Source organism: Chiloscyllium plagiosum, chromosome 22, assembly GCF_004010195.1.
Source record: "Chiloscyllium plagiosum isolate BGI_BamShark_2017 chromosome 22, ASM401019v2, whole genome shotgun sequence".
Classification (NCBI taxonomy): domain Eukaryota; kingdom Metazoa; phylum Chordata; class Chondrichthyes; order Orectolobiformes; family Hemiscylliidae; genus Chiloscyllium; species Chiloscyllium plagiosum.
The window spans coordinates 29,484,517-29,505,957 of NC_057731.1; the positions used below are offsets into that span (position 1 = coordinate 29,484,517).

Genomic DNA, 21,441 nt, shown 5'->3' on the forward strand with positions numbered 1-21,441 from the left:
TGCTGGACACACTTTCCTCATTCCTGAAGAAGGGCTTATGCCCGAAACGTCGATTCTCCTGTTCCTTGGATGCTGCCTGACCTGCTGCGCTTTTCCAGCAACACATTTTCAGCTCTGATCTCCAGTATCTGCAGTCCTCACTTTCACCCTATCTATATAGCCCACTTATCTTATTAATCTCAATCATGTCCTCCCTTAAGCTTTGCTGTTCAAAAGAATATTACCCCAGCCTATTCAACTTTTCCTCACATCTCAGATCCTCCAGCCTAGGCAGCTTTCCAGTATATTTCCTCTGCACCCTCTCTAGTGCCATCACATTCTTTCTAACCAGCATTGTTTCAATATAACCTCCCTGGTATGTGCTCTGTGCCTTGGTTAATAAAGGCAAATGTCCCATATACCTTTTGAATCACCTTATCTTCAGGGATCTATGCATATGCATATGAAGGTCCCTCTGATTTTCAGTACTTTTTAGAGTCTTATCATTCATTGTGTAATCCCTTGTCTTGTTAACTTTTCCCAAGTGCAATTCCTCATACTTTTCTTGATTGAATTCCATTTGCCACTGCTCTACCCACCTGACCTGTCCATTGATGTACATGTTTAGTTTATGGCTATCCTTCCAGACCACCTACCACTTTACAAATGTTCATGTTACCCACAAACATCTTGATCATACCCCTACATTTAAGTCTATATCATTAATGTACACCACAAACAGCAAGGGCCCCAGCAACAAGCTCTGTGGAACAGCACCCCCACCCCAGAAACAGACTTCCAATAACTCTACTATCACTCTCTGCTTCCTGTCTCTCAGCCAATGTTGAATTCAGGATGCCACTTTGCGCTTTTCCTATGGGCACTTACTTTCTTGACTTGTCTAGCACCTTATCAAGAGCCATCCTTATGTCCATGTAAACCATATCAAAATGCACTATGCTCATTAACGCAGCTAGTTGCCTCTTCAAACAATTTAATCAAATTTGTCAAACATGAACTTCACTCAACAATTCATGCTGACTATTCTTGATCTACATGTATCCAGGTGTCTCCACATGTAGATGCATTCTGTCCCTTAGAACATTTCTGCACCACTAAAGTTAGGCTAACTCGCCTATAGTTGCCTGGTGTATACAGTATCTTCTTTTTTGTAATAATGGGACAAACACCCTCCAGCTCTATGATCTCTCAGCTGTGACCAGAGTATATTTGAAAAATTATTGTTGGAGCCTCAGGTATCTCCTCCCTCAACAGCCTGGGTTACATTTCATCTGGGCCTATGGATTTATCCATCTTTAAGATCGCTAAGCTTGTTAGTAGCTCCCCTCTTTCTCTGTATTAATTTATTTTAAAATTTCACAAGCTTCTACTTTGATGTCTATATACAAGGTGGTAAAAGTCATACTTCAGTCATACAAGGTCCTAGTTTTACTACATCTGCAGTATTGTGAGCAGTTCTCAGCATCACGATTTGAATAAATTCATTGGAGGGAATACAGCATAGTTTTATCAGCATGATACCTGAAGTTCATGTGTTAATTTTTGAAATGAGATAGCACAAACTAGGAAAGTATTCTTTGGGATTTAGAGAATTACAGGATGATTTGATCAAATTCTGGAGATTATAAGAGCAACAGGGAAACTATTTTTGTTGGTTTGGGAATCTACAAATGGGGGTATAATGTAAAAATCAGAGCATAAATCTATTCAGCAGAAATTAGATTACCCTTTATGTAAACATTGGTTGAAGTTGGGAGCTCTTCAGCAAATGGCAATCAAAGCTGGACCTATTGTTAATTTTAAGTTTTAAATTGATGATTGATTTATGTTGAAAGTATTATCGGATTCAGCTGAAAACAAATATATATGAATGTTAGAACAGTTTGAGGGGCTAAATGGCCCATTCCTGTATTCCTGAGCTTATTTGCTTTTTATTCACACACATTTTTAAAGCTATCTCATCATGTAGACATAGAAAATTAAATACATGACAAATGGTTAGCATAAGACAAATTTCTCATCCAAACCATATGACCATACAGGATCTGTAGAACACATTTAGTTGCTACCTTATGCACAGCTATTGCTAATTTGTTATCACCTTCTGCGATCAAACTCATTTCATTTATTGCATAGGTCTTAATCTTATTTCAGTACTTCACATTTAGATCATAATCATGATGCCTTTCCAAAGTATGCACAAGATAATGCTCATTTACTACAATAGTTGCATTCTCGAGAGTTCAATTGATTTTAAAAGGCATGGTTTATTGCTTTTACATGCTGACTAGTTCTTATGGCTTTGTGCTCTTTAAACAAGCAGTGATAATATACTTTATATTGCTGTTGAGTATTTTCCAGACAATAAGTATCAAGCTGGTCTACAGTTCCAAGGTTCATGCTTTCCTTCAACCTGAGCATTTGGATTAGGTTCACGCTTTTACATTCTCTTTATTTTTTTTCATCTTAACTGAATAATCATAGTCAACTTGCCTTATTGCATATTTCTCAAAGACCCTTCTTTACTCTAGGGTAGTGGCATCATATAATACAATAATAATTATAGTTATTAATGAAACATGGAATTGTTAGAACAACAAAATGTCACCCACTGGGTGGAATCTTTTAGGGGCCTGAGCGATGTGACATTCAGTGAGGTTTGTGGCAGAATCAGATGAGAAGAGTGGTAAGTCCAGTTACTATATTGGGATGAACTCACCACATTGTCTATACTTTTGCCAAACAGAGAGGAAGGTTTCTTGCTAGGCAGTGACAGGTTGCCAGTTAAGATGGATTATTGCCATTAAACACCTTATTAATATGATAGAATCCCTACAATGTGGAAGCAGGCCATTTGGCCCATCAAGACCCTCTGAAGACCATCCCAGCCAGATCCACCCCATCACTTTAGCCCACGGCTAAATCACCTAACCTGCACATCATTGGATTGTGGGAGGACATTGGAGCACCCGAAGAAAACCCATGCAGACAGGGGGAGAACGTGCAAACTTCATACAGTCAGTCGCCCCAGGCTGGAATCGAACCCAGGTCCCTAGTACTGTGAGGTAGCAGTGCTAACCACTGAGCCACTAAACCACAATTAACCTCTTTAATATTCAGGTTCCAATGCAACCAAACATGCCAACTAAGCTAGAAATTAAATCTTGACATGGAAGCATGCCAACTTCAGCAGACTGCAAGAAGTCTCCATATTAATCATCGCTGAGTAGCATCTCAGGTCACATGGTTACTAGGGCATGAATTCCTCTTCCACCAGTAATGGCATCCTATATTTGTCAGCTCTGCACTGTCTTCGTGGTACCACTCCAATCCACTGGCAGGCCATTCAGATTCACAGACTTGCATTACAGGGAGCACTGGCAATTAGGCTGAGCCTATTAGCTCAATCAAACAGGTAGGCCTTGTGCCTTGCTAGTCAGCAGTCCTCAGTTAAAAGGACTGCTGACTAGCACATCTTCCTGTATGGCAGTACATTTGGCCAACCTCATACCTGCATCAAAAGCTTGGAACATTGCGTCCTCATAACCTGTAGCCTCTGGACAATAAGGAGTTTTGCACCCCACATATCTGTCTGCTGCTTCTGTTCCTCCCTGTCCATGTGGATGTAATCCCTGAGTGTTGACACCATAGAGGCCTGTTATGACTGAGGCCGAGCAGGAGCAGGAGACAGTCTGGCTGATGGGCCCTCTTGGCCTCCAAATTCTCAGCATCTAAGATAGAGGAGAAATAGCTTGGAAAGCTGGTTATTTCTCCATAGTGATAGTGGGCATCAGTACCTGCAAGATGGAAGTGATAGAAGGCATCTCTGGCAATCATTAGCGGTGGTGTGCTGCAAGTGGCGGTGGGGTTAATGTGAGAGTTGCAGTGGAATGAAGTGATATTTACTCAGTTGATGGGACAGTGATGTCTTGGCATCTCCACAGAAATGGTCCAAGAATTCCCTATCAGGCTCAGCATTCTCTCCTCATAGGAGTTGAGTTGTTGATTGTTGGGCACTCCTCCACCTGACCATGCCTTTTCTAGTTATTGTGGGCTGCCTTCTCATGGAATGAGAGAAAGGGAGAAAATGAGTGCGCTGAAAGTGATAGGTGTGGCTGTTAATGCTGCTGAAGTGAGCGAGAGTGAGAGCAGTAGAGCATAAGTCTTGATGGGAGAGAAAAGAGTATGCCACTTGCTGTGGTGGAGCAGAGAATGTCACTGACCTTGTAGCACCACTGGCTCTTCCTCTGCATCTTTGAGACCACACTGATCTGGGTGGCGATCTTAGACTAGGCTGAGGTCTGGGGCATGGCCTCTTCTGCCAGTCCTCCAGAAAGAAGAACATCTTTCTTTGCAGCACCCTATCCACGGGGACATCCAAGTCACTGTCAGAAAAACACAGCATCATCCTCCCCTTCCCTGACACCTTTACACCATGTCCATGATCGAGCAACGCAGCTCGCCCACGTGGACAGCAGCATTTTACATTTGGCATGGGCACCAGGAATGCTGGTGTCTCAGTGGATATCCATTGAGTAATGAGTTTTTTAGTGAATGGTGCGTCGTAAGATGGGGATGGAATTGGATGTGATGACACTATAGGGCTAGAGTAGGTAGTTAATGAGTTGCATTTGTAATGATATACTGAGAAATCTGGATGGGCCTAACAGCAAGAATTCCTCCAGTTACAGAGAAAGAGTATGTGTGTGTATACATATCCTGGGAATTTCAATTATATTCAAAACCACAGGGATGGTGGATGCTTTCAAACTTGTTTTTTATTAAGTCTGAGATTATAGATTTGGACTAAGTTATATTAACATTAAATCATGTTGCATATTCATTATGCAGTTGAGAACTTGCAACAGTTATTAACAATAAAAAATAATCTGAGTTGCTATAATAAATTACATCTGGCCATACATTCTGGGAGAAATGTTTAATTTGTATTCTAACTGTTACATTACAAGCCATTTTCCACAAATACTGATCATTAAAAACATGTCAGGATATTGGGTATTGCTGGTTGGGGTTGGTTGGTGAAGTTGATCAGCCCAGTATAAACTTACTTTCCAATTGACTTTGCTAGCAACTGTTTATGTGTATCTTTGTCTTTAAGAGATTTTACCTTTAGCGTCCACATAGTCTAAATATAAAAGACTGCAACTCCATGAATGAGATGAGGAGCTCACATTTTACATGATAAAGTACAGCAGTGGTACATTTTGCAAGCCAGGTAGGACTTAATGAGCACCAATTCAATAGATTCATTTCTCTTTACTCTCAATGTTGATGAATAAAGGTGACTTATTTGAAGTATTTAAAGGCTTTCCTATATGTCACAGTGCCACGTTAAATAATGATAAGGTGCTGAGTTATGTTGGCATTAAGGAAAGAGTAGCCATGACCTGGAGTGTTATGGAAGGGGATGTGGCTGAGGACAGGTAAGTTATGCGCTCTGGTGCTTAAACAGTGTCAGGTAGGACTATGTAATTTTATATGTAAGGAAGTGTCAACCAAGTCATGAAAGGCTTTGATTATGGCTGCTATGCCGCGACATTCAGGATGAAGTACAACTCTGGACTGCTAGCATTTGACCAGGTGTATGTTTGCAGTAGTAATAAAAATATACCACTTCCAGAAAAGCTGGGAAATCCTGGGATATTCCATAGAAGTGAGTACTTCCACTAACATAAGTGGGAGAATTGGACTTACATCAAACAAGAAAGGCTTGGTCGATAGTTAATGAGGTTAGTTTGGGACAATCACATGAGAAAACTTGCTAGGCCATGTGGAGAAAATCTCTAAATGAAACTCAATGAAAATAACATTCAGTCCACTGCTCAGGAACAAATAGTTTGGAATTAATCACTCCTCAGGGATTGATTAACTCCATGATCCACTTTATTTAAAGTCGTAAAACACATCATAAGTGATAAAACATACATTAAAGCAAAGCATTTGAATTCAGTGTGTGTTAACTACACACTCAGTCCAATCATCAGCAAATGTAGAAAAATGACTTGCAATGTAACGGTTAGAATGCTTAACGCCTTGGTCCTCCTCCTCAGAAGACCACTCCACCTCTCCCACCTCAACAGCCTTTATCACATCCCCTCTCTGCCAGCTCCAGTTTTGCAGAGCACACATCAGCTCTGTCTGGGCTGATTTAAGCAGCAGAACCTCATCTTCAGGAGGCCTACCTTCTCTGTTCCATTGGCCTGGGGAAAGAATGAACAACATTGTATCTACACTCTGCCTCATTCAGGGTTGTGTAAGAGAGTCATCACTTGTTCCTTTGTCTTACTTGAAATCTGTAATATGCCTGTTATTGTAAATGTTTGCTTATCAAAATGTCTGATCAGGTTCATTGTTCTCACCAAGGAAGACTTCAGATGAAGATTATTATACTCTATCAATACTTCTGTGTGTGAAGACTTGATTTTAATATTTTTGCAGTGCCAGCGTTCTGCTTTTATATGTCTTCTGAAAGTGAGTTATTTTCTTGCAGTTAAAAATTTCTCTTTTAACATGAGGACTCTGCTCATGCCTTTGAGGGTTTTTGGCGCCAGAGCATTGCCAGGGATTTCTGGGATTTGTGCTTGTTCTCCCAGCCATATCATATTTTCTTTTGGGTTTTTTTACTATGTTGTTCTTAAGGAAATGAACAAATTCAGTTTGTTTATCTCCTCTGAGCATTAATCTGTTCTTTCTAGACCTCTGCTTGTCCTACCAGCTAAATGGTTTTGGCCAGAGAGAAGTTTCCTTTGATTGTAAAAAATCCGACAAAGTCTCATCAGCAATGTCTACAATTATGACATCTCTGATCAATCTCTGCCCTCATATCTCCATAGTCATATTCCTCAACTAGTCTCCAGCAGTCAACTTTAATAAAATCTTCTATTGATTCACAAGGATTATTGAAACTATGATTGAATCTTGCTTTTTCCAAAATTTTATCAGTTCTGAGACTGAAGTGATTATCCAATGTTTTTAAAACTTCATCAAATTTGTCTGAGTTTCATGACCTCCATTGACCACCATTTCCAATGTTTCTAATTGCATAAAGAAATATATGAATATCTTCTGCTGTAGTCAGAGTTTTTTTTACAGCATGGAAAGTATCCTTTCAGTCCATCATGTTGAGCAGTCTTGCAGTTTAATTTATAAACAATTCTGTCTCTTAAAAATTGCCTCCTCCATGTCTGTGATTAAATTTTTGTGAAAGTGTGAATTCAAATGTTGTGTCTTTCCATGCCAGTCTTCTTATTCATTTTCTTTTACGCATCAGAAACTGAGGTTTTCTCATTTCTTTTGCTGAAACGGATATTTCTCCACACTTATAAAGTCTCACTATGACTGCTGCTGCTTAAAATCTGTCAGTTTAAATCAGCTTTCCCAGACTTTTTTAGATTAGATTGCTTACAGTGTGGAAACAGGCCTTTCGGCCCAACAAGTCCACACTGACCCGCCGAAGCACAACCCACCCATATCCCTACATTTACCCCTTCACCTAACACGATGGGCAATTTAGCATGGCCAATTCACCAGACCTGCACATCTTTGGACTGTGGGAGGAAACCGGAGCAAACCCACGCAGCAGACACTGGGAGAATGTGCAAACTCCACACAGTCAGTCGCCTGAGGCGGGAATTGAACCCGGGTCTCTGGCGCTGTGAGGCAGCAGTGCTAACCAATATGCCACCATTTGGAAAATGTGTTTCTGTGTCTTTGTTTCTGCTTTCTACTCTCAATAATTATTATGCTCAATAAAATCTATAAGGTGTTTAGAACTATTTTGTCTTTCACCTGATGTCACCTGTTTCAACATCACTTTAAACTTACATTTATGTTTTCTCACTTCTCAGTCTCTTTGACATTCTAATTCTAGATTTCTCATTTCTATTTCCTGTCTTCTTAATTCCATCTCCCTTTCGTTTTTAGTTTTCTGCTCTTACTTTGTCATCTCTTGCATCATCATTCTTTCTTCCTGCTCAAACTGTTTTAGCCATAACTGAAAATCTGAAGTTTCACTATTTAGAGCAGCTTTTTTTTTCCTTTATTTCCTCTAAACCCAAGTGCTGTGCTTGTACCTCAATTATCTTTACCTTCCCAGCTGCGTCAGGAAATGCTACTTCCAGCTTGCCCACTGAGTCAATCAACTTGGTTTTTAAAGTTCCTTTAAGGCTGCCAGGGAAACTTTACACCCTGCAGATAAACCTTTGTCATTGACAGTGCCATGTTGAAAATGTAGTACAGAAACTGGTACTATCCTTTGCCTGTGTCATACATTAATACCACATCCAGGTCTTCATTTCCATTGTTTAAAATAGACACTTGGGCAAATTCCCAAACTCTGTTACACTTCACTGGGATACTCGAATTTGCTGTTCCTCGACATATCACAAAAGTGAAAGTTTTTTTTTAAATGTGCACAATTCCCCAATTTAATTTAATTCAATCCCAGGTTGATAGCAAATACAGCCTAGGTTGCTGTACTTAACAATAATTAGTCTGTATTACAAATAATCATACTCCAGCTACAGGTAAACAATTATGAACTGTCAGCATATATCTTTACCATTTGCAACTCAAACTTTCTCTACACACACAGAAAAAGTGTGACACAGACTGGAAACAAAAAGCTATGGATGCTATGGGAAAATCTTGGAAAGCACTTCAGTGGTCCTGTTCACAGGTTATGCTGCGATGAATGTTGTACTGACTGAGTGTTGCTTCTCAATTTTCCTTCTCTGAATGGTTCCACTGGTTTGCAGGAGGCACAGGATGACTAGTTCATTTATAAGTTACTTATTAGTTACAAGTTGCAGAGCTTACAGTAACTGCTGAAGGAAAAATAAACAGGTTTTCTTCAGCTTACCTTGTATTTTTACTGCAGAGAACAAAGACAGCCTTTGAACCTGTGGAGATTTGATGGTTTATCCCCAACTTCTTCACAGCTCTAAATTGTTCCACTCCCTAGGAACCAATCACATAGATGTTGGCAGGCAGCAGGCCTTTGTCATTGATAACTCGTCACTAGTCCTTAGACCTATCAGTTACTTGTTGCCAGCTGAATCTCCTTTTCTACGCAGCCCTTGGCTTCAGCTGGTCTGCATTCTATCATCTACTGCTTGAAATAGCAGCTATGTAAACAGTTCTTGATATGAGTGTCAGGTTACTTGCTTTTACGAAATGCAGCAATTCTTCAACAATTGGTTTTAAAAACAGTTCCTTTCCTATTTCAGTCCATGATACATATTAAAAACAGCAATCAAAATTCCTGTCTTTACAGTGCAAGTTTGGTCTGAAATAAAGGATTCACTAGATTGAGTCCTGGGATCAATGTGTTATCTTAAGATGAGAGACTGAATAAGATGAGCCTAAATTGTCTGGAGCTCAGGAAAATGAGACCTGGTCATGTTGAAAGATACACGATTAAGAAGGGGCTTGCAGAGTAGGCACAGAGGGTATTTCATTGGCTGGGCAAATGGAGAACAAAGGAGCACAATCTTAGGATCAACATTTCAGGGCTGTGAGGAGGAGAAACTTCTTCTTTTAATGGTTGTTAATCTTTAGAATTCTTTACCCCTTGGGGTGCAGAAATTTCATGGTTGAGGGTGTCCAAGGCTGACATAGATAGTTTTGTTGGTTTCTTGGGGAGCTGGCAGGGAACTGGAGTTGAAGATCAGCCATGATCGTTTTGAATGCTAGAGCAGGTTTAAGACACCGTATGGTCTACTACTGCTCCTTTGTGTTCTCAGTGAAGAGAAAAACAGGGATAATGTTACAAGTTGACGACTTGTCAAATTTTGGCAAAATATTCCATTTTATTTCTGTTAGCTTTTTAAGCTTTTTCACCACACTTGATATTTCTGATAAATAGTTTTCAAATATTAGTGAGGCAGCATTGTCTCACATCCAAATTGCTGGAATTAGTTTTCATTCCAATGTAAATAGAGGAGAAAGTTTGAATTATAAATCTTCTGAATCCATGCCACATAATAACTGGGTAATCAAGACTCAGGCTACCTTTAGTTTTGTTGGAACTATAACATAAGGAAGCATGCCAGGTGAATCAGTCCCATAAGCAACTGTAACAAATGGAAGCACATCACAAAGTTCAGTGCCGCTTGGAACAGCACAATGAGAAATTCTATTTTGAGCAACCACCCTACAAGGAACCATGCTGTAGCGAAATGCACCATTTGGAAGCATGCCAGCTGGAAGCCAAATATGAACCGTGTCTGGCTGTGCCAGGAAGTACCATCCCAAGAGATATAATGCGCAATGTCTCTGCCACAAGGGAATAGGCGCCATTGAATATATTTGTTTTCACTTTTTTTCATGATCAACTTCTTTTTGTTCTTTATATAGTTAATCTTTTAACATATGTTAGAAACAATATTTTGAAAGCATATGGGATATGATTCCTATCTCAGTGGAGCTGTTGAGTGTAACTTGTGATTTATAGTAATGGTCCACTTGTGGATAATAAATGTCTCATGGTTTTCATGATGTATCTGTTATATCCCTAACATCTGTTGGTTAAATAATTTTCTAAAGTGTAGAGGATATATAGTGTATGTAGGGAGATACTTGCTTCATTACAAGATTGGGGAATTATCTTCTGATTGATAGATAATAAATTATAGAGATACACCTGAAGAAAATAATATTTGGTTAGAGAAAATGTAAAGAATCAATTTATATACAGCTTTTCACATTGTCAGGACATCAGAAAATGCTTTTCTCCCACTGGATTATCTTTCCCCAGAGCTATATGATGAAGCACTGTAGTGTGTCATGCTGTGGAGTGCATACCAAAAAGCTCTTACATTTGGCCTTTGGCCTGTGCTAAGTTAAATGGTCTCAGACAAGGTAATGGTTCTGGAGCTAAAACACTGGCATGCTTTTCTGGAAGATGTGGAGATCTTACCTGTACGTCTGTTCCTGACTACTATGCATCAACCATGCTGACAAATAATTTGGTGCAGACAGCAGCTGAAGATAATGTTATCCGTAATTGAATAACCTGCAGCACTCCATACATAAACTTACATCTGAATAACATTCAGGCAAGTTTCCAAATGGCTGCTATCACACTTGGTACATAAACCAGCACAAGTCAGAGATGAATAGAAGGGAGACACTTCAGAGAACAAATGGCTGTTTTATTGTTTGATATGGTGTATTCTTAAGAGCTGGATAATTGTTTCACTTTTCAGTGCAGTAATAATTCGTAACTATGACAGAACACAGACAGAGATGATTTACGGGGAGAAATGTGGTTCCAAATTGTTTACTTGGTCCAGCCACTGGTTAATATAAAAATAATGCAATTCCCATGTCTGTAATTTTCATCATTACTCTGTCTTTGTGCGTTATATTTAGTAATTTTTTTCTTAACATGATTAATGAAAATAAGCACATTTTGAAAAGTGACCACAAAGCAATAAATGGTTCAGTAGATTCTGGTATGACACAGATAAGATATTTTGAAAAATTGATACTGGTAACATTGCATTACATTAAAGTTTGAATGCCAGCTTACATGCTTGTTTTAGTATTGAACAGTAATATACATTGTCTATGGAAAGAAATGACAATGCACTAATTTCAATATTTTTCATGGCAGTTTAACATTCTAGAATTGATTTATGGAACACCCCAATGATTATAGCATTTAACTTCAGTTTATATAACCAATGGAATGCTCTGGACTTTCAATATAATTTATGCCATACTTGTGACATTATTTACATAGCTAGGAAGTTACATAGCCAGGCTCTTATAGAGTTTGTTTATGCTGGAATATTAATACAAATCAAGTGTCAGTGTGACCAGTAGAGGTTTCACAATATAAAAGCATTCTACATTTATTATTCTTCACTGACAGAGTCATAGAGTCATAGAGATGTACAGGCACAGAAACAGACCCTTCAGTCCAACCCGTCCATGCCGTCCAAATATCCCAACCCAATCTAGTCCCACCTGACAGCACACGGCCCATATCCCTCCAAACCCTTTCTATTCATATACCCATCCAAATGCCTTTTAAATGTTGCAATTGTACCAGCCTCCACCATATCCTCTGGCAGCTCAATCCACACATGTACATGTGTGAAAAAGTTGCCCCGTAGTTTGCCATTAGGAACTAAATACTTGCTCCTGCTTCTCTAGCCTTTTAATTTCTTGTTTTCAGTTCAGTAGAAATTGAACTTCATTATCCTCATAGCACAAGGGTTAGACAGGTGACACATATCCTATTTTCATTGGCAAAGCTTCTGTGGCCAAAGAAGGCCTGAAAATATTTGATCTGAGCTTGAGTTGGAATATTTTCTGCTTGTCACTGGTGACTACCTAAAACAAGCACTAAGAGTCCTAACTATGTCAATGATGAGCAAATGACTTATTTCAAGACCCCTAACAGTTGCAATTAAAATAAACATGTCTTTTTTATACAAGTGTCATGCAGAGATGACACACTCCAGATTCTCAATGTGGACAGAACTATATTACAGAGTTTTTCTTTAAATGTCTACAGTCACAATCTATTTAATTACTTTTAGTTTATCTTCCCCTGTAACCACAGGTAGGATTGACAGCACAGAGCACAGTCAACAGGCGCACACAAACGTTAAACACAACAAGCAGGGTAGTTGTGGTTCCTGCACAGTTGAGTGTTTCTAAATATTCAGCAACCTTAAGAATTGATGCTTTTAAAAGGAGAATGCTCTATCAAGTTAACTTGCCAAAGTCCTGGCTTTGATTTCGTTTGTGCATCTTATGGGCACTGCCAGTGGTATAGTTGGCCAATATTCATACTTTTCAAATACATGACCAGCCTGTGGAGAAGTCAGCAGCTGAACTATATTCTGTAAATAAGGCCCAATTTCAGAATGACCTCAGACTTTCTCCTGGCGGAGTGGATTACACAGAAATGGGCGAGGAAGCTAACTATTGAGCAGAACTCAAAATAGTTAAGAAGAGGTTCTGCAACTTCTCTCTTGAAGACCTGCAAGTATCCTTAGAGCAGGTTGAAATGAGAGGACAGTGATATCTCGGAGTACAACAACAATCTGGGATCATATCACATAAAGAGGGGAGTGGTGACACTGTGTTTCTTTTTTATTCACCTTCAGCAATCAAACACCAAATTCTCTTAAGTCATTGCTCATTCAACTGACATATTTTCCGGTGTTCAGTTTTGGCCCACTTCTGTCTCACTGTCCTCGTGTAGAAATGGATACATTGCTTCCTAAACACACAGCAACTGGTTTTTGCATATCTCACACATGCTACACTGACTTGGCAGATACCCAGTCTAAAAAACTTGACTCCCCCCAACTCCCACTTTAACATGAGGGCTATTTAGCTTCAAGTCTGTGATTACACAGCATATGGAAGTGATATATCAAAAGACCACAGGATGTGCTGGCAGGTAAATATTTAAATCTTTGTTATCTTTCCATGGCAGCTAAACACACTCCAATGCTATTCACATGTATTATATTCTGTGGGGGATGTGTTCAATCATTCAACCCCAGTGCCTATTCTTCTTAAAGATCCCATCCAGTAGCAGAGAGGAGAAGAAGGAGAACAACTCAAGAAGGGAGAAGGTCTAGGCTTCTCTCTGAAGGCCCAGATTACAAGGAGAAGGTCCAGTTCTTCTGTCCACCATTGAGAGCCTGTCATCCCCTTCAACTTAATGCCTCTGTCATCTACTTGATGTTTCTAAGGTGCCAGTGTAAAGATTGACAGTAGGGAAGGGAAGCTTGTTAAACAATATTAGGAAAACTCACTGAATGAGATAGAAAGAATGCGGAACCTGTAAGAGTGACAAAGTTTAAATAGAAGATTTCCAAAGACCTCAGACCTCTGGAAACCATACATCATCTCCCATAAAGACCAGCAACATGTGAGGCACATGTGTGCCCAGAGGAAGATACTCTATGATTTGTGGCATTTTATTGAAACTGAGTGGAGTATGTAGAAATATAGCAAATGATAGTGGGATTCTGGTCTGCAGTAGATCTCCAAGGACGAGGTACACAAAGACTATCACTGGCCTTCATGTTCATGTCTCTATGATTGAAGCTCTGATCACATCCTACATCATGATGGGATTACCTTTCATCTTATTTTCCAATTGATGCCAACTTCAGTGAATTGCTGCATCCAGGATTTGATATCATCACGCCAGCCATCCAACTGACGACAGGCGTCAAGCAAAAGGGTGACCCTTGTAATCAAAATATCTTTTTCTCAGAACACACCCAAATCCTGTTCTTCTCCTGAAGACTACTACATCATTGAAGTCTAGCAGGCAAGAACGTGTTACGGCAGGAGCTCCATCCAGAGGTACAATCAGCAGCGGCTTCATGACAGGAAGCAGATGCCATTTGTCAAAACCTACCTCGATCCCGTGACGTTTCCGTTCAGTTTCAGAATCCCACCATTTCTGGTCCTCAAGTTACTGTCAGATGCAGCACTAAAACAAGTTGTGGAAAGACACAACTAAGTACCAGGGTGATACACAGTGAAAACAAATAATGAAATGAGTAATTTATGAAGGCTGCTTCATTCATTGTTTTCTCTAGGGCCTGTACTTTCATGCAATGAGAAGGCCTCTTTGTTCTTGTGAGATTAGGACTCTGCCTGTGGGAGTATTACTGCTGACAGGGCAATCCACATCAGATAGATTCAAAGATGTCACTCTTGGGAGTGTTGTCAGCCAGATTAAAACTGAGTTCACGAAACAAAATTCTGTTATGAAGTTGTAATGAAGGTTTCATGGAGGAAAAAGTCAACATAATCACTAGAAACTCACAAAAACGTTGTGGGAATCAAAAACAGTGACAAATAGCATGAAAGTGGTCAAAAAGAGTGAGTTAGCTTGTATACAGGAACTTTCTCAGTAAAACTGAGGTCATTGACACATACATTTTCATTTAAAGTAGGGCATGTGCACATATTGCAATTGTATCAAAAGACCAGGGGAAATTCCAGGTCAATATTTTAACAATGGCAATGAATCTAAGATGTTTTCAATTACATCAAAGGCGTCACAACTGAGTCATAAAAACACTGAAATTAGTGTCGTTGACATCTCTGATAAAGTGTTTGAACTTTTAATGGAAAATTGATGCAATTGGCATGCAACAAAATTCAGCAGGGGACAACTTGATGAGTACGTTTTGTTTTTGTCACAAACAGCCTAAAAGTCACCAAAAATCATTATCTAACAAAATCTTACAATTTTCGCTCATTTGGAAACGTTTTGTGCCTGCACTCTCTTCTGCAAAACCTCACATCCCATTAATATATTATTGATACATTCTTGTATCATTTTTCCCCATTGTAAACCTCTAGAGTCATATTTGCAGTACAAAATAATTGCTGCATGATTTCACTTCTTTTTAAATCTTCTCATTTCTGTCAGTCACTGCGAGAATTTATTACATATTCAGATTAAATACTATGGTACATTGTATTCAGAGATAAATGCGCTCATGTTATTGTACTATTAGAAGCTATTCCATGAACTCTATCACCTAATACTAGTCGGTCAAACTCCACATATTTCTCTGCACTTTCTTATGATTGTAATGAGGTCAGCCAAGTAGACCTCATATAATATGAATTCCTTGATTGGAATGATTGACCTGGTCCAATCACAGACCCCTGGCTGACAGATTTTATATCAGAGGCTCTGTTCACTCTGAGAGCTGGCTCTCAGGGAGCTGGATCAGTGTCAAGTACTATGCACATGTAAATAAAGGATGACTTAGAGGATACATGTGTTTCTATATTCATATAGTTAGACTTAAGGCTTATGCCTAGGTCTCTGTGTTTTTCTATCTTTTTCTAAATCCTCCCACACTGCTATTTATGCTTGGGGGAGCAGCCCCATAATATCATCGGAAGATTGCTCCTGGGTCCTAAAGCCATTCTATAACATCATGTATTAAGGGTCATGGCGCTGACTGTCTCCTGTTTCCTTTGGTTATATCAGTGCAATCTGGGTAGGTTCACCCAAACCAACACAAACGTTTTCAGAGTATTAAATGTCAGTGATTTACACCCCAAATGGCTTATGCTGGGTTTTCTGTGACTTCTCAACCTGATTTAAATTCATTTTTCTAAAATCTGCCCTATCAACTGTACTGGCAAAGTTACAATTGCCAGCTTACATCAGTGGCACCATTTAAGGAAAACTCTTCAAATAATTCTTAATTTTTTAAGGCCTGCAGCTGCTAGTTGGTGAGTTTTAAAATAGTCTTTACAGCAAAGTATTTAATGCATTAAAAATTAAATATTAAATGATCCATAAAATAGAACAAAGAATTGTAGATGCTGGAATTCTGAAACAGAAACAAAGTGGTAGAGAAAAGCAACAGGCTGAGTGACAGTATTTTGTGGAGAGAAAAACCGTTAATGTTTCTTTGTTTTTCTCTGCTGACGTGAACAATACTCTCTGTTTATGATTACATTATTCAGTATAGTTTATAGAAGTCATTTCACTGCTCCCTAATTAGATTACTCATAGATGGAAGACTGATCAAAGGACCCTTGTTGAAAAGGCTTATTTTTTTTACTGAGAAACTCAATTTTACTGTATTGATAACACCACATCAGAGTACATCTTAAATATATCAAGTTCCCATCACTTGTGACCTTCAAACTACTAGATTGTTGTAAAAGAAAATGCAACTGTTATTGATGTCTTTAGGAAGAAATACTATTGTCTCTATGTGGTTTGCAAGGCATATTTCAGCACGCAATAATGTAATTGTCTCTTAACTGCCCTCTGAAATGGCTGAGCAAGTCTCTCTGTTGTATTAAAACGGCTGTGATGAACAATAATGGGACTAAAACTGGACTGACCGTCCAGAATCAATCACTGATTTAATTTGGACACTACCAAAGCATGCCAAGCCCAGTCCACCCTGAAAGTTCTCCTTCCTAATCTTTAAAAATTGTACCAAAATTTGTAGACCAGACCCATAACCCAGTCAATCAATAGTCATAGTTAGAAAATTGTACTATTCTGTAATTATGTTCCAAACTCCTCCATCACCATCACAGATTCCTCAAAAGTGTCAGCCACATGGAGTACAGTTGTAAGGGAATACCCTTGGTAATCTTTAGTATTGCTTCTGGATTTCTAGATCTAATGGCACCAGGTCAAAAATGGGCAAGGCAGCTTCACAATGATTACCACTACTTTCCTCCTTTAAAAAAATGGATCTATACTCCTCCAAATTGGATACCACTTGGGGGTAACAATGACACAGAGGAACTTTGGCTGGTAAACTCGAATGTTTGTTTCTAAGAATAGTTCAGTGGCATCACTCCAGGGTGATCTGGATAAATTCTGAAGGATGTATCTGCCACTCTGTAGTTGGTTGTGAGTGAGCCAGCAAGAGGGAGAAATCCTACCTATACGTGTTCTCACTGATAGCCCCATCACAGATGTCCATTACAGTAACAGAAGAAATGATGATCACACAGTTTGTATAAAGTCTTCAGACTGAGGACATTTCCCTTGTGGTTTTGAAACACTCGCATACTGTTAAATGTGATAGCATGTGGTAGCTTGGTCAAGCAGTCTAAGGCGCTGCATTTAGGTTCCAGTCTTTAAGGAGGTGTGGGTTCGAATTGCACTGCTGTCACTTGTGAGGTTAGCACTGCTGCCTCAGAGCGCCAGAGACTGGGTTCAATTCCAGCCTCGGGGTGACAGTCTGTGTGGAATTTGGATGTGCTCCCCATGTCTGCATGGGTTTTCTCTTGGTGCTCCGGTTTCCTCTCACAGTCCACAGATGTGCAGGTTAGGTGAATTGGCCATGCTAAATTGCCCATTTTGGTTGGGAATGTTAGTTAGGTGCATTAGTCAGTGGTAAATGTAAAATAATAGGGTAGGGAAATGGGTCTGGTTGGGATACTCTTCAGAGGGCCGGTGTGTGACATTTTGTATGGCATATTCCTCACTCTGCTGAAAATGTGTTGCTGGAAAAGTGCAGCAGGGCAGGCAGCATCCAAGGAGCAGGAGAATCGACGTTTCGGGCATGAGCCCTTCTTCAGGATTCAGGCTTATGCCCAAAACGTCGATTCTCCTGCTCCTTGGATGCTGCCTGACCTGCTGTGCTTTTCCAGCAACACATTTTCAGCTCTGATCTCCAGCATCTGCAGTCCTCACTTTCTCCCATATTTCTCCCTCTACCAATACCCTCAAACCAGGTTCAATGAGGAGTCTGGAAGAGCAAGCCAGGAACAGCATCGGGTATGCTTAAACATAAGATGCTGACCTGCTGAAGCTACAGCACTGGACTCCATGCATGCTAACAATCAGTGCAGGCAGCATTCTGAAAACAGAGCTCGGCAATCCCATTTAGAAAATAGTGTGGTAGAACAATTTTGTTGAAAGACCATTTTCTCCACAGTTGCTTCCTGGCATTTTCTGTTTTTATTTCAATTATTTCAGGCCTGTCAAGACAGGCTTGATCCAAAATTCTAATGGTGGCATTCGAACTTGCAACAAATCCCATTCAGCCACTACTACTGTCCTCACTAACTGACATTAGCAACCAGTCCACAAGATGCCTCAATTTTAAGTTTTATGTCCTCATGTTCAAATGCTTCATCTCTCATTATTTCTGTAATCTTTTCACCCTAACAACCTTCAAAGTACTTCAAATCTGTCTCTGCTGATGCCTCACTTTATTTGCCCCTTTATACCTTCAACTCTCTCAACTTAAAGTATCCTTTTCCAAGTCTTCATGCCTCTGCTCCCTTACAATTCTTGACAAAATGTTCCTTTTTGACTACACTTTTGGTCAGCTGTCCGAATGTCCCTTGTCGTGGCTTAGTGTGTATTTCCATCTGGTTTTATGCTTGTGAACTGCCTTGGGATGTTTTACTGCATCAAATGCACTATATAATGTAAGTTGTTATTGATTCTACTGTACTCTTCATACATCATATATTTCGATATAAAAAGTTTGATTCCTAAAATTATAGATTAAATCATCAAACAATGCCCTGAAATATTGAAAGCAATAACAGCTTTGAATGTATTCTTAATGAGATGGCAAACAAAAACCACAATAGTCAATCTATTTTGTGAAAGGTTTGTTATGGCTATATATCCAAAGAAGTGTGAAAATCTTAGTATTCTATAACAGAGAGCTGCATTTAAGTTGGAAATTGAAATAAGGAGGACAAGTAATTGTTAGTAAATCATGAATCTTTGTTTTAAATAAAACATTTCAATGATAATTGGCCATGTAATTATTAAGCAATTGTTTTTAAAATGCCATGTTTTGTCCTTAAAGGTATGAATGACTTCAGTTATCTGCACACAAATTGCTTTGAGATTTCTATATATGTTGGCTGTGACAAATTTCCTCATGAGAGTGAACTCCCAGATCAGTGGGAAAACAATCGAGAGTCCCTCCTTGTTTTCATGGAACAGGTATGTTGTAGAAGAATCATTCTCTGTACTCTCCAAATCTGAAGTAACTGTTTCCAGGTCATGTTACAATGGCATTCTAAGTGTTGATGTGGAGGTGTCGGTGTTGGAGTGGGGTGGGCAAAGTCAAAACTCACACAACACCAGTTTATAGTCCAATAGGTTCATTTGAAACCACAAGCTCCTTCTGCTTTCTGAGGCAGCTAGTGAGAGAAAATACATCAGACACAAAATTTTTAGTAAAGGGTCAACTTATGCGAATGTAATGAACAAACCTAGATGACTATTAAGTCTTTAATCAATTTCTAGTCCTGCACAAAGTGGAGTGGACTGGGTGGTAGGGAAGTACGAAAAAAAACACTAACCTCTTCAAGTTCCAAGTCTTCATGTCTTTCTTCACGGTAAAAACAGAGAAGAAATATTCATTGAGGACCTCGCCCAACTCTGCTCATCTACACATACATGTCCACTTTAGTCCTTGAGGAGTCCTATTCTCTCTGTAGTTATTCCATTTCCTTCAATAAAGACTATCGTTTCGAAATCACTGCTGTCAACGAGACGTGTTGAGAATCTGACCTAGTATACATGAGAGTACAACTTGACGAACATTCCTTTTGACACAGCTGAGAGGATAAAGTCTGGCTACTATTGAGTTACAGGAATGGAATCACAATCAGATGTGGGGAGCTCTGCTGGTAACACCTCCCTGTCCCATGATAGTAGAACTGCACAGGCTCAGCCAGGGTAGGTTTATCACCAAATTAACTGGGAAAGCAATAGTTCCCAACCTTTTCAGTTACGCAACACACTTCATTGAGACAAACCATTCCATGGCATACCCACTTTTCTCAGCTGAATTGATTGCTCATACTCTTTATGGTTACAGACTTAGGACTGAGGTTTGCAACACGTGCAACACGTGCATGCAAAACCGAAAGAACAAAACCGCGTTTTTAATTTGATTGCTAACTTTCATGTACTTTTGGTTCAATGGAATGTTGTCTGTGATGAAAGAATATTTGTTTGTATTAACTTCCATTACCTTTGTTCAAAATTGCATGGCACACTTAGAGTCATAGAGTTGTAGAGCTATACAGCATGGAAACAGACCCTTCGGTCCAACTCATCCATGCCAACCAGATTAATCTAGTCCCATTTGCCAGGATTTGGCCCATATCCCTCTAAACTCTTCCTTTTCATATACCCACCCAGATGCCTTTTAAATGTTGTCATGATACCAGCCTCCAACACTTCCTCTGGCATTCTATACATACACTACCCTCTGCATGAATATGTTGCCACTTAGGTCCTTTTTAAATCTGTCCCCTCTCACCTTAAATCTATGCCCTCTAGTTCTGGAATCCCCACCTCGAGGAAAATACCTTGTCTATTCCCCTGATCCATGCCCCTTATGATTTTGTAATCCTCTATAAGATCATCCCTCATCCTCCAACGCTTCAGGGAAAATAGCCCCAGTCTATTCAGCCTCTCCTTATAGCTCAAACACTCTAACACTAGCAATATTGTTGTAAATCTTTTCTGAACCCTTTCTAGTTTCACAACATCCTTCATATAGCAGGCAGACCAGAATTGCATGCAGTATTCCAAAAGTGGCCTAACCAATGTCCTGAACAGCCGCAACATGACCTCCCAACACCTATACTCAATGTACAGACCAATAAAGGCAAGCATACCAAATGCCTTCTTCACTATCCTATTTACCTAGGACTCCACTTGCAAGGAGCTGTGACCCTGCACTCCAAGGTCTCTTTGTTCAGCAACACTCCCCAGGACCTTACTATTAAATATATAAATCCTGCACTGATTTGCCTTTCAAAATGCAGAACATTTATTTAAATTAAACTCCATCCCATTGACCCATCTGCACTCTGATGTAACCTTCTTCGCTGTCCAGTACACCTCCAATTTTGGTGTAAGCTGCAAATTTACTAACCATACCTGCTGTG

General features: G+C 39.5%; 1 protein-coding gene across 1 annotated transcript in view; it reads left to right on the plus strand.

The window, feature by feature from the left end:
• Positions 1-21,441, plus strand: part of cpxm2 (carboxypeptidase X (M14 family), member 2) — a 182,325-nt gene that overhangs the window by 149,848 nt on the left and 11,036 nt on the right. Inside the window, exon 12 of the mRNA XM_043712660.1 lies at positions 19,338-19,477. Within this exon, the coding sequence (XP_043568595.1) occupies positions 19,338-19,477 (140 nt within the window). The remainder of the gene's footprint in view (positions 1-19,337; positions 19,478-21,441) is intronic.